Below are 14,142 nucleotides of genomic sequence, written 5' to 3'. Positions count from 1 at the left end.
CCCTCTGCCAGCTCGGCCCTTTCTAGACCTATTGCGGCATTCCTGGACACGTGCACGGAAACCAAAGGAGAGAGCACGTCCCGAGTCTCTCCCCTGAGGGACAGGTCTGTTCCCACTGCCCAGGTCCCTCAGCAGTGTGCAGGTGCTGCCTCTCTGGGAGGGAGCTGAGAGCAGGGATAAACTCCTGCCTCATGCCAGCAGAAGGGAACCATCTGCCACAGCCCGTTATCATCCCAGGATGGCAGTGGCAAAGAGCTGGAGCATCTGTCTGAGGGACGAGCCCCCGCAGATGGACACCCAAATGTTCTTGCCATTCCCTGCAGGTTTTAAAGAGGAACGTGTTCAGCGAGGGCGTGTGAGCCGAGCTGCTCTGCAGCGTCCAGGGGCTGCACGCAGGTCAGCACAGGAGAGTGGCACCTGGAGGGCTGGGGCACAGTGGGTCACTCCATGCTGCAAAAAGGAGGTTGACCCAAAACAGCTGGAGTTGGTCTCTACGACATGGGGGAGGCCAGTAGAGATGATGGGAGAGGGAAAAAAGGCATGTTATCTGCAAAGCTGTCAGCTGCACGTGGCTACAGGCTGTTAGTGGGGACAGGAGGGGATGGTACTTCCAGTGAGCCTTGGTTCTTTGCTTCTGGCTGTCCCCAGCACACTGTCACCCATGCTACAGCACCTCAGGGACATTAACAGCAAGCTCACCAGTCATGACGGGTCAATAAATACAGAAACATTGGAGCCTTTGGGGCTTCCAAGCAGGGGCCAATGCAGTTCTTCCGGCAGAGACCAGCAGGGTTCACTGCTGCCAGGATCTGCCTTTGTCCGATGTGTCCTTGGGGCTGTTGGGGTGAGAAGTGTTGCCCATGAGGTGGGCTGAGGGTTAAAGAGAGAAAAACCCAAACGGCACTGCTGCTCCTTGGGCAGGTTGGTTGCACTGGCTGCTCTTACACTCTGGCACTGTGGGCAAGGAAGGGCCTTGGGGCTCCAGCTGACAGAGCAGCTCTTGGGTGATGTTTTTTTTCTCTCCGCACTCTCCATCTTTCCCATTGCCTCTCCCCACTGCTGGCCAAAATGCACAATGTAGCGGTCAAAGCAAACCAGGGCTGTGTCCCACTGCCATTCCTGGGGCACTTGTGCTGCCCTCACCTCCCCTGCTGGCCCTGGTCCCTTCACCCAGGTCCAAAATCATGGAGCCATAGAATGGTTTGCATTGGAAGAGGTCTCAAAGATCCTCTAGTTCCAAACTCCTACCAGGAGCAGGGACACCTTCCACTTAGGCCAGAGCCTAAGCCACCTGAGCTGGCTTTGGACACTTCCAGGGAAGGGAATCACACGCTGAGGGTACACAGAAGGCAGGGTTTGTTCTGTAGCAGAGGTGTGCACGGATGCCATCTCAGCCCAAAAGCTCATCCCTGCTCCTGCACACCCAGTGCCCCGTCCTCTGCCGCTCGCTCGCTCCCAGGGCGGGGATGGCCGTCGGAGCCGAGGTGGGAAAGACGGTCTTGGAAGGCCCCCTGCTTCCAGGCAGTGCATAGCATCCCTCTCACACGCCACCAGTGCTGCGTGCATGGCGTACTTGCCGTGTCTTTGTGGAAGGGCTGAGGTGAAATTTCCCCCCTCACACACCGGCAATTCCAGGAATTATTCCCGAGTGTTACTGCTGAATACGCGGTGCCCTGCGCCTTAGTGGGGCTTTAACGGGGAGAGGACGGACGGAAGCATTAGAAACGGCATTCAGAGCTCTTAGCCTGTCTTTTGTCCTCTGTTTTTTTTCTGGCCGCATTCAGATTGCCGGCTTTGTCTGTGTTTGTGAAGTGCTATTAACATCGATGGCATTGCTGCCATAGCCATAACAATAAGAGGCATCGATCCGCACTGAGTAAAGGTCTGAGGACCACTGAGAACAGCCGGGCTGAGTTTCCTTGGTGGCAGGAGGGGAGCTCGTGCACGAACACACACGTTGTCACCCCACTGTGTTTCTTGCCACGAGGATGCTGTGCCCAAGCCCACGCAGGGGATACACACCTGACAGGTACCCACTCTCCCAGCCGAGCCGGGGTCTGTGCCTGTGGGAGCCGAGCAGTGGGCAGGAGCGGGAGCAGAGAGCTGGAGTGATTCAGCCCTCAGCTGCCGAGTTCACCGTGCCCACCCTTTGTTTATTCCTCCTGTGCTCAGAAGCTCGCCTGTGCCAAGCAGGAGGATAACGGGGCTCCGGGGAGGCAGCAGCCTCTGCCTGAGTGCCAGGAGGGGCTCGAGCTTCCCGGGGCATGCTCGTAGCCCACTGCAGGGACACGAGCTTGGGATGGCCTCTCCTGTGCTCCATGGCAGGCTGGGAGAGGCCTGGGGCCAGCACAGACCTCTCACTTGCTCAAAGAGCCGTTCAAGGGAAGGCTCATGGGACCCAGTGAAGAGACTCGTGGCCCCAGCCCGTGCTAATGCAGAGCGCCCCTGCCTTGGGTGCGCCTTGGCCGGCAGCCAGGGACAGCTGGGTAGAAGCAGGACAGAGCAGGAAGCACCCCAGGAGAGCCCAGCCCAGAGGAAGCAGGGAGAGAAAGCGCACGTTGCAAGGGAAGTTTGTGTCCATTACTGCTGGAGAAATCAGCCTCAGCTGCGAGAGCCAGCGCTGGGCAAATCTAACGCTGCTGAATAAAGAGTGTCCATTATGGAAGGGGGGAAGCGGTGGGCAGTGCTCGGGAAGTCGTGTGCTTAGTCCTGAATGAAAGGCCATCAGCTCAGCAAGCGCCGGACCCTCCGAGGGGGCTTTGGGATCACCAGGTCCCAGACCTGTCCTCGGAGGCGTCCCCTCACCGCTTGCAGCCCTTTCCCTCTTACGTGCCGGGGTACGGGGACAGTGTAAAGAGGAGCAAAGCGCAGTGCTGAGGTAGCTGCTGTAGGACGGACCCTCCGGAATCCTCAGGGTAGCCCGGCACCGTCCCCCGGCGGACGCGGGGAGGGCTGGGCACCGACGCGACGGTGACGGGCAGAGCTCCGCCGGTCCGTCCTCTGCGGGCAGCGAGGCTGCACCGGCGGCGGCGGGGCGGGGGCTGCGAGCGCCCCCATCCATCGAGCGGCCCCGGTTGGCGGGGGAGCCATCCCCGCTCCCCCCGCCCCGCAGCCCCGGGGACCCGCACCCCCCGCGCGGAGCGGGGGCGGCGGCGGGAGGAGGGACCGGCCGCGGCCGCCGCTGCCGTGCTCGCCGCTCCGCGCACCGCCCCGCACCCGCCGGCGGCTCCTCCCGGAGGGGAGGCGGGGGCCGGCGGCACCCGGCCCGGCCCCGCCGCGGCAGACCCGGCCGGCGGAGCGGGCGTGCGGAGCCCGGGCTGAGCCAGCCGCCCGCCCGCCCGCGGGGGCGATGCCGCCGCCCCGAAGCGCCGCCGGCCGCCCGGGCGCGGAGGGCAGGGAGCCGCCGGCCGCGCGGCCCTAGGGCGGCCCCGGCGGGGCCCCGTGCCCAGCCCGGCCCGGCCCGGCCCTCCCTCCCCCGGGCGCGGGACTGGGGGGCGGCCCGGCCCCGGGAGCGCCGCCGCCGCCGCCGCTCCGTGTGCTGTCGCTGCGGAGAGGGGGAGCTGCGCTACTGCAGGTGGAGGTTTGGCGGGGGGGCCGGGGGAGATGCCATTTCTGACCGAAGGAGATCGCCGGCGAGGATGAGATGCGGGTAAGCGGGACGGGGGACCGGAGCGGGGCACGGGGCTGGCGGGACCGGCGGGGCGGGGAGCGGCGTGGGGGGCTCCGCGGCCCCGGGACGGCGCTGCCTCGGGGCCGGTCCCGCGCCGGTGCGGAAGGCGCGGGGCTGGGAACTTGGTGCGTGCCCCGGGGGGTGCGGGGGAGCGGTGTGCTCCGGGGGCTGCCGCCCTCCAGCCCCACCGGTGCGGATGCTGCCGCCTCCTCGCCCCGCTCTGCCCGGGCGCTCCCCTCTGCCCATCTCCTCCCCGCACCGTTCCCGCAGCCTCGGCGCAGCCCCTGCGGGAGCTACGAACCAGGCGGGGTCGGGATTCGGGGCCGGGGTCCCAGCGGGGGAGCTGGGGCTCGGCGGGACTGAGGCCGTGTCCTGATGGGGAGTATCGTCCTCCTCTCCTGGTAGTTCCCGGGTGAATTGGCCGGCCTGGAGCAGATGCCTTGTTCAGGTAGGGAACGGATAGTCTGGACAGCACTACCCTCCGGGACTGGCAGGGGAGCAGGGATCAGCCTCAGGCTGGCTGTGCCCATCTCCTGCCCAGCAAGGGTTAACTCAAGAGGAGGAATTGTTCCTCTGCCCATCCCCAAAGCAGAGGCATTAAGGGTTAAAGACGGGCAGGGACAGCTCTCCAGCCCTGAGACTGGAGGCAGGAGTCATGGGGAAGGGGTATTTTTCAGGGCAGGGGTTCACCTCTCTGTCACCAACCCCCAGCTTGGAGATAGGTGAGTCGGGGACATGGGGAGCTAATGCCGAGTGGGGTGATTCCTCAGGCTCCGGGAGGGCTCGGGGGGCTCTGAAGGGTCCCCCTGCTCAGCTCCACACCCCGGAGCCAGGAGCCGACCCAGAGAACTGGAGAAGCTGGGCCAGGGTCAGGCTGCCGGTGCGGGCTCTGCCCTCGGTTTGTGTCTGGCAGAAAAAAGAAGCGGTTAGTGTTAAAGGAGCTCCAGAGGGCAGTGGGGATTGCGAGGATGCCCAGAGCCTGCTTGGCAGAAGGGCTCAGGGAGCCCTCCCGGGCGGTGCCGGTGCTTGTTGCTCTCCGTTACTGTGTGTAGGTTATTGGATTTTTCACCTTGCGCCTTGGATGTATAAATAGCCCGAGTGATGGGTAGAGGCACGACTCGATCCAGGTGCTGGAGATGCCACCTCCGAGAAGGACTGGGAGCGCTGGTACCGCGAAAGGGATTTGCACGAGGAGGGAGGGACAGCGGGCGAGCGTGGGCTCTGGTGGGATCGGGTCTGCTCGGGCTGGTTGGCGTCGCCTCTCCCTGCCTGTCCCTGCCCCAGCTGCCGCCCCAGCAGTCGCCATCCGCGCTCCTTGCCAGCAAACGCCTTTCCCAGCAAGCGACTGTCGCCGCTGGCCGGCAGCAGGGGATCGGTGGGACAGCCCTGCTGCTCTCCGGGGTCTCGACTCGCGGGGGGAAGTTCAGGCATTCCCAGGAAGAGCCCCACTCTATGGATCTGCCTCCTTCTCCCCTTCCTCTGCACCATCTCCCAGAGCCCGGCTGTGGCTCTGCAATGATACCCCTTCCACAGCCCCATCCCAGCCCTCCTGCCAGCCTTAACCCTCTCCTCACTGCTCTGCACCTTGCAGCAGCCCTGACCTGACCTTCACGCGTGCTGGAGGCGGCTGTGGAGCAGCAGTGTGGCCGTGCCTCCGGCCATCTCCTCCACCACGGGGGCTGCACAGGACTGCCCAGCCCATCCCCACCCAAAGGCAGCTATCCCAGCCCCTATCCCAGCCCATCCCCACCCAAAGGCAGCTATCCCAGCCCCTATCCCAGCCCATCCCCACCCAAAGGCAGCTATCCCAACCCCTATCCCAGCCCATCCCCACCCAAAGGCAGGTATCCCAGCCCCTATCCCAGCCCATCCCCACCCAAAGGCAGCTATCCCAGCCCCTATCCCAGCCCATCCCCACCCAAAGGCAGCTATCCCAGCCCCTATCCCAGCCCATCCCCACCCAAAGGCAGCTATCCCAGCCCCTATCCCAGCCCATCCCCACCCAAAGGCAGCTGCCCCAGCCCATTTGCACCTCACAGCTGCTATCCCAGCCTGTCCCCACCCCACAGCACCTATCCCAGCCCTTTCGCACCCCAACACCAGGTATCCCAGCCAGCATCACTGCCCAAAATTTCTCCCTCTGCTTCTTCCCTGTCCGTTCCCCTGGCTGTGTCCCTGTCCTGGACCTCTTGCAGGTCAGATGGCCAGAGCAGCCGTGCCTGTGCCTGTGCCAGGAGCAGGGCCAGCTCCCTCTCCCGGTGCCAAAGCCCCACCCAGCCCTCTGCCCATCCAGCAGGGTGGGCTGGGGCACGGTAGGAGGACGTGCCTGGGTTGGCTGTGCCTTCTCACCTGCTGCTTCTTGCTCCTTCCTGGATCCCGTTGGCGCGGCTGCCGAATGCTGTGGATGAGAGGGGGCCTCTGGAGCTCTCATGATGAGCAAGGCCATGAGGGAAATGTGCCCCTGGGCTAAAGCCTCCACATCTTCCCATAGAGGGTGTTCCCCATAGCACCTGACTGCTCCAGTGCTCAGGCAGCCCCAGCTCTCGCTGGGTCTCATGGAATGGGCAGGAGGTGACTGGAGGAGACAGTGGAGCTGCTTTTACAGCTCTTGGGGAAGCATCAGGTTTTCCAGGCCTTCTTATGGACGGATTAATTACTCAACAAATGGCTGTACCACTGTAACAGTGTACTGTGCTGCAGTTACTCTACACCTGTAATGTAATTACTGTGTGATACCTCTAATTACCACTGTTTCCTGGAAGGTTAACAGCATCACTGAAGGACTTCTTGTTTTCTTTAGTGTCCTCCTTCACGTAGCCACAGTAGCACTGCTGAAGTTAGTGCTGCTCCATGTAAGTGACAAGTATAAAATCCTCTAACTTGAGGCTTTAATTCAGAGGTTGATAAATCACTTTATAATAACACCACAATTATAGTGTAATTACAGTTGTTGAATTATAAAACACAACACAACCTGTTGGGGCTCAGTGAGGTACATTGGATGACCACTGGGTGCTGCTATTTGGTGGGACCCTGTCCTTGGAGGCAGAGTTGGCAGTGGGCATATTTCTGTGAACTTTTGGGTGGAAAATACAACTCACAGCTTGGCCAGGGTGGGTGGTTGGTCTCTCCAACACACCCAGTGCACTGAGTCAGCAGCTCTCCTTTGTTCTCTGCTGAGCCTCAAGCAGGGTTCATCCTACCATGAGCAGAAATGGTTTTTGGTGGGAAAAGAGCCAAAAGAGCTTTTCAGGTAGCAGGGAAGGCTGGGATGAGAGAGAAAAGGGCTCCAAATGCTTAACTCAAATCAAACAACCCAAGAAAAACAAAGGGAGAAAGAAACGGAAGGCCATGACCTCAATTTTCTTCTTAGTCAATTTTTCCACTTTCTTTCCATCTGGGAGAGTAAAAATGGGAGCTTTTACTCTGGGAGAGTAAAAATGGGAATGGCTGTGGGGAGAGAGATCTCTGTGCCTCTGCTGTGTGTCCCAGCAGCCTGTGACCATGCCTGGGGACGTGCCTCACTCACAGCCGGTGCTGGTGGCTGCTTGAACCTGCTGCCTGTTGGGCAGTGCCAGGGCATGTGTGATACAGAGGGGGAGAGGGCTGTCTGGGGATGGGGCTTATCTGGGGAAGGGGACAAACACCAGCCAGAGTCCCCCCTTCCCAGTGCTTCCCCAGGCACTGTCAGCAGCACGGTGTGGCCTCTGTCCCCTGTCACCAGGACAAAGCTGGGTCGCACAGAGGTGTCGTGTCTGAGCAGCGTTAATTGTCAGCTTGACCCGGGCAATTGAACAAATGCTGATAAATGTCACCGAGAGTGACATCATCATCTCCCCTTCAGCCCAGGCAGGGAGGGTGTGGCTCTCTCCACCCCTGGGGACAGGAGGTCACACCAGTCTGGCTCGGGAAGGAGGGACAGCGAAGGGAGCGCCCAGCCTTGAGCAGAGACCTCAGCCATTGTGCTGGGGTGAATCCTGGGTGATTCCCACCTTTCAGCAATCAGGAAAGCCCAAGGGGACCTCTCTGGACCTGCTTGGGATGCATGGAGTGTATTGGAGCAGCATGGCTGTGTTGGGGGAGCCCTGCCATGAGCCCCACCAGTGGCTCAGTCCTCCCTCTGGCCTCACCAACATCTTGGCCACCATCCCTTGCCCCTCCCAGGTCCGTACCCCATCCAGACAGCATCTCCTACTTGAGTAAGGATCAGGCAGGGCAGCAGGTCCATGTCACAGGGGCTGGGGAGCTTGGCTTTGTTTGCTCATTCTCATGGTGAAGCACAGACATGATTCTGTTGAACCATCCTGCATGGCTTTTTCCATCATTGCATTCATGTGTCAGTGCTGGTCAGTGCCTCAGCATCCTGCAATGGACGTGTACAAGGAGCATTCCTCTCCTGGGCTCCACAGGCAGAGTGTCCTGGCAGAGGCCAAGGGCTTTCCCCACTGAAGCACTCGTGTCCTTTGTCTCAGGGCTGTGGTCATTGTCCTGAGGTGGGGACAGTCCTTGGGTGAGCTGGAGGATCCCCACAGGGAGCAGGGACAGAGTGAGGAGGTGCAGGACTGGGCTGTGCCTCCGGGACATGATTCCTGTGGTCCAGCATTGTCCAAGGGATGCTCAAATAGCAAAATGCCTCTGGTTGCCATCAGACTGGGCTGACCTCTGCTCTGGGGGTCAGGCTGGCCATGGCTCCCTGGGGGATGTGCCCCTGAGCACCCAGCCTTGCCCTTGGGGATGTAAGGTTCCTGCTGCAGCCCAGCCCCTGCCACCCCACACAGCCCTCATTTCCCTGGCAGCCCTTTCCCTCCCCACCCTGTGTTGCTCTTAGTTATATCAGTAGGACCCACAATTACTAATTTTTTTGTCATTTCCATTCTGTTTCTTCATCAGAATGCAAAACATTAAATATCGCTCTGGTAATTATGGTTAATTTCATAACCTGCACCTTAATTGGATTGGTCTCTGATGGGGAAGTCTCGTAGGAGGGAGAAGCAGAAATATTTTGACGTGATCTATTCTTTCAGCTCTTTGTTTGGATTTGAGATGTCGAGTGTGAAATGGGAAACAACCAATTTAGACCTCAGAGGCAACCTGGGGGTGGTGAGCAAAGCCTGAGCATTCCAGAGATACTTCTCACCCTCCAGCAGCCAAACCTCTCCCTCTCGTACCTGAACCCAGCCTTTCTCCACCCCTCCTTTGAACTGGGAATAGTCACAGAGACCCAGATCCATCTGGTCTACCCAAAATGTGAGCCTGAGGAGCCGGGGAGGCATCACAGAAAGCACTGGCCTGGTGGCTTGTTCTGCTGGCCAGTGCTTTGTGTGCTGTAGCACAGAGAAAGGCACAGCACTCCACAGGCTCCCCTTGGGTCTGAGGGCCTTAGGGATGTGAGGGACACCCCCAGGGACACCTCTTTTCTGCTGGGAATCGGGCAGACAAACAGTCCACGGACATCCCCAGGGCTGCAGGGACTCCAGTCCGCTTGTGCCGTGGTGGACTGGGCTGTGTCAGTGCTGCTGCCCAGGGCAGCCAGTCCTGGGGGCCCCGGTGCTTGTCTGGGGCTGTGCCATGGGGTGGCAGTGCCATGGGGTGGCAGTGCCATGGGGTGGCAGTGCCATGGGGTGGCTGTCCCACAGAGCCCGTGTCCCCCTGCCACTTTGGGCCTGAGCTACGGCTCGCTCCGGGAACCACAGAATTGTGCTGCCATTAGGTGCTGCCATTAAACTGATTTGTGCCTCAGCCTGTTTATCCTCTTCAATGGGAAACGGCACCGGAGCGGCAGAGAAATGGAAACCCTGGCCTCGCATTTCCGATTGCATTCCCATGCACTGGATTTCCCCGTGATTACTTTTGTTCTCACTTACAGCCCAGAGCGCAGGCTCCGTGTCATTATCCACAGTGCTGGGAGAGGAGAAAGGGCAGAAAGGATTGCTTTCAGCTCAGGCAAAACACAGCAAACCCACCCACAGCTGCCTTCTTTTAAGGGCAGTGGGGAGCTGCTCCATCCCCATGGAGGGTCTCTCTTTTTTTCCTATGCCCACGGGCTCAGCATGTGCTGGAAGGGCTGAGGAAAGCCACGGCTGAGTCTGCCACTGTGCTGACATTGACACCCCTTGTCATGGGCACTAGAACCACTGTGCCTTGCACAGCCCCATACCTGCCAAGGATTTCTATCAGCCCAAACCCTGTCCAGGCCACATCCTGCAGCACCTTCCTTCCTGCAGGATTTGGGCTGGGAAGGGCTGGTAACCCCTTGCCTGCTCTGCCCGGCTATGTGGACTCAGCTGGATACAGGACGGGCAGGCTCAGCCACGGCTCAGCACAGTTTGTTTTTATCTAATACATTTTATTGTTGAATGAAACAATAACAGCAAACACAGGCCCTGAAGACAAGCCATAAATAATGCAAAAATCAAACAAGTGAGAAAGGGGGAAAGAAAAAGGAATTATACTTGTAAAACCAGCCCAGAGAAAACCAGACTGGGAAGAGGAATCTTCCCTCTGTGCTTGCTATTGCTCATGCTTTCTTTGCCTCCCTTTTTTCTCCATTTCTCTCTCTGGAATTTCCTGCGGCACCAAATTTGTGATTATGTGAACAAAACTTAATAATAAATGGGGGGGGGGGGGTGGAGAGAGATCTGGTTTGCGGGAAGGAGTCGGGAAATGAGGTGGATGGAGCGAACTGGGGCTTCCAGCTCTCACAGTGCCTTGAAGCACAGCTGTGCTCCTGGCACCCTGCTCTGCCCCGTGTCCCTGTGGGGTGTGCAGCAAGGACAGCTCTACTGATGCCACCAGTGCTCATGGGAGCCCTGGCAGCACGGCACACACACTCCCTTGACCTTTGCCACTTGTCTCACCGGTGCGTGATCCCAGAGCCAGCTCTGCCGGGCTGGGCTGCACTTGGCTTCTCCCAAAGGCTTCCCAGGCCACTTATTTTAGGCAGCAGTATAAAAATACCAGGGCTGGTCCTAAAGGGGGATAAATCAGCAGGTCAGCAAAGCTGATGGCTTTATGTCCTATGTCCTTTGAAGTTCTCTTGCCACTATCCCAAAGGTTTCCAGAGGAAAGGAGCAGCCCTTTTACTTTTCTTGGTATCCTGTGCTGGTTTTAGGGGAATTCAAGGGATGTGGCCTGGGAACCAAAGTGATGCTGTAAGTGCAGTCTTAGCTAAATTAAATGTAAGGAATGTGACTGGTCCCTGGACCTGCTGTTCCCCAGCCTTTGGGACTTTGATCTGGGGTTTCAACCTTTGAGCAGTGGCAGGGATGCAGTAGGGACACAGTGGTTTGGAGTGGTGGCATTTAGAGAGGGTCACATCCCAAAGCCTCAGCGCTGTTCTCTGATGGTCCTTGGGACCAGGGTGTTGGGCTGGCTTGCCATTTGCTGTCCTGCTGAGGCAGCTCTGGGTAAATGAGGGCAGGAGGCACTGGTGGGGCTCCCCCAGCTCTGCCTGCTAGCCCTGGGTTTCTGCTGCTGGAGCTGCTGGTGCCCCAGCCCTTCTGTGGGCTCTGAGGGAGCTGTAGAGCCATGGGATGCCTTTTGGAAGCTGGACGGGATTGGGTGTTCCCAGGCAGGGAGCAATAGGAGGGAGTAGCTCGTACCTCCTGGTGCCCCCGGGTGTGGTTTGTGGGTGGGCAGGAGCGGTGCCTCAGCCTGGCAGAGCTGTGTCCTCCTCGCTGCTGGGGCACTGCCCACGGCACAGGCTGGCGCCGGGGTTGGGGGAGCAGGAAGCCCCTGTCCCCAGCCCAGCCCTCAAGGCAAGCCCGCACAGCGATGCCATCTGCTCCTGGCTGGGACGGGAGGCACTCTGGCAGCGGGGTGACTTTGTTCCAGCTGCTCTTATGCCACGTCAGGTGCTGTCCTGCCCGGCACGCGGGTCCAGCTCAGGCTCTGTGCAGCTGGGCTCTGGCTGATTCAGCAGCACTGGGGCCGTGTGCTGAGCCACGCCGCCGCCCCAGCAGCAGCGGAGCCGTGGCTGCCTGCAGGGCTGTGCCCATCCTCCAGCCCCAGCACTGCCACCCCGTGCAGGGCGCTTCAGGGGAGCTCAAGAAGCACAGAAGGCATTTGGGCCATGGGCACGTCGCAGGGGATGCCTTTGCAATGTCATTGTGACCCTGGCGCCTCTCCCAGCAGACACCCTCCTTGGACTTGCTTTCACCTCTTCAGGGCAAGTGTTTCCATTGCCCTGAGAAGAGCCTGGGATTTTTCCATCCCCCTTTCCCAGCTACAGACAGGGAAAAAGAACCATCTAGGGAGACCCTCATGCTACACTGGAGCCTCCTCTACACAGTGCTTACTGATCAGAGTGCAAGGCGAGCTGGCTGCTTTCAGTGAGCACTTAAGACATCCTGGTGACCCAGCCCATAGCCACAGAGACAGCAATCCCAAGGAAATTTGCAAAAATGAAGGAGAATCCCCATTCAAATGGTGCATGTTATTCTCAGTGCCCACCAGCCTCCAGCCATCTCTTCCTGACCCAGCCCTAGAAGTCTCCAGCCAACCCTTGGGAGCTATTCCCTTGGCAAACACGTCTCCCCTGCTCTTTGGCTCACATAAGTAATAAAAAACGAGCCTTCTCCAGGCTCACCCGACCTAGGAAGCAGTGAACCACCAGTTCAGGCAGTGGCTGTGGCAGCAGTGACTGGTCCATGTCCTGGCCACCTCTGCCCATGAGCAGAGGAGCGTGGCTGGCCCTAAGCCCCAGCCCCACTCTGCACTGGGCCCTCACCTCCGCTTGTTTATCTTGTGCTGGCTCAGGGTTGACACCCACAGCTGCCTTTGCAATTACTTATTGATCCCTTGTCAGGATGTTTTCTCTGCTGATGGGTGCTGAGGCATGTGCAGCCAGGGAGAGAAAAGATGCTCAAAACGAAGGAGCACAGGTAGGAGGAGGGTGAGGAGCTCTTGCACAGATGTGATCACAGCAAGAAACAGCCTCAGCAAAAACTGCTCTGAGCTTCAGCATCCTGCAGAGACAACCAGGATCTCCTTCCCATCGTCCTGCTCCAATAACCTGCCTGAAAGCCACTCTCCAGGTTGGCTCTGGGCCACTGCTGGCTGTCCCTCCACTGTACATAGCTGTCCCTGCGTGGGGTCAGGTAGATCCACAGGCCAGGTTTAAACCAGTAGACAGCTGGGCCAAAGCCTCCCCTTACCAGCATTCCAGCCTCTCAGCCCATGTTAGACCTCTTCTCCTCCCCTGAGCATCTCCCTGTTTTTTCTGCTCTTCTTGCCCTCTGGTTTGGTGCTTTCCTGACTGACTGCAGTGCTGGGGACACCACATTTTGGGTGGCAGAGGCTGTTTCCATGAGGAAGTGCCTTTGCAGGGCGCCCCCATGGGCCAGCCATGGCTGAAATCTGGTGCCAGGCGGGCGGTGTCAGTGCCGGAAGGGGATTTGCCTCTTCAATACTTCTTCGTGCTCTTTTACAGCTTCAGAGCAGCTGCCAGAGCAGATCAGGTTGCATCACACCTATTCCAGGCTCCCACCTCGGAGCTGCTGAAAGCAGATACTCCAGGAGGCTGAGCAAGAGCTCCCAGCTGGAGAGCTGTGCCTTCCTGTGGGAAGGGGAGCGGTGACCCCGGCAGCTGGTGCCTGCTGGGCTGGGGGTGGGCACTCCTCTGGCTGACTTGCCTTGGCTCACTGCCTTGCACAACTTGCTAGTGTGTTCCCACCACCCTGAGGGGTCGTTCTCATCTTTTGCCTGTTTCTCTCCCATTCTTTCACCCTCCTGTGCTGCTCCTGGATGATTCTGGGGCCAGGCCAGGACACAGGGCAGCCCTCTCAGCCTTTCTTAGCAGCCCATCCATTAATGAAGGTCTAGAGGAGTGTGGTGGCAGATCTCCATCGCCCAGGCCAGTGCTGTGCCACCCTGGCTGTGCCTACCAGCCAGCCCTGACAGCACTCAAGAATCACTTTATGCTCTCCCTCTTTGATTTCTTCTTCCCCATGTGAAGCACGGAGACTCCAGAAGGGAAACTGCCTCCTCTGCCTGATGCTCCCACCCATTGCTGCCCATCCTTGAGCAGGGGGGAGAAGGGTGGTTACTGCCAATGCCTGCACTCTGGGACTGGGTGGGGGAAGAGGAGGAGGAGGAGGGAGCAGATAGGGTGGAGAGGAGGGAGAGACAAACAAAAGGGCCCACAAATGCACACTGGACACAGGGGAAATGATGAGAGGAGGAAATGGGCACAAACGTGTTTGGCAAATTAAAGCTGCTCCCTTTGTTTTGCTGCTTTGCAGATAGCTACAGAAACAGTGCAGAGCCCACAGTCTGGATAAGAAACTCCTCTAGCAGCAGGAAAGGTTGTTAAATATTTATTTGTAAACCTGGAGTCTTTGTCTCTAAAATGTAGTGAAGTTCAATAAAATGTGATTTAGCTGGAGCAGCTTAGAGGAGAGAGGAGCATGGACTTGAGGAGCAGTGTCTCGTTGGCTTTGTATGAAGCCATCATGGCAAGATGGGGTGAGCCC

General features: G+C 59.0%; 1 protein-coding gene across 2 annotated transcripts in view; it reads left to right on the top strand.

Moving 5' to 3' along the window:
• Positions 1-14,142, top strand: part of LINGO1 (leucine rich repeat and Ig domain containing 1) — a 64,547-nt gene that overhangs the window by 44,742 nt on the left and 5,663 nt on the right. The window contains exon 1 of one of the 2 annotated variants that reach the window (XM_053954329.1): positions 3,463-3,649. The exons of the other annotated variant lie outside the window; for it this stretch is intronic. Coding sequence (XP_053810304.1) covers positions 3,644-3,649 — 6 coding nt within the window. The 5' untranslated portion in view covers positions 3,463-3,643. Of the gene's footprint in view, positions 1-3,462; positions 3,650-14,142 lie in introns of those variants that run through there. 2 annotated transcript variants of the gene reach the window in all.

This window comes from Vidua chalybeata, chromosome 13, assembly GCF_026979565.1.
Source record: "Vidua chalybeata isolate OUT-0048 chromosome 13, bVidCha1 merged haplotype, whole genome shotgun sequence".
NCBI classification, from domain to species: Eukaryota; Metazoa; Chordata; class Aves; order Passeriformes; family Viduidae; genus Vidua; species Vidua chalybeata.
The sequence above is the reverse complement of the archived record's forward strand: the minus strand, read 5'-3'. Positions and strand labels throughout refer to the sequence as shown.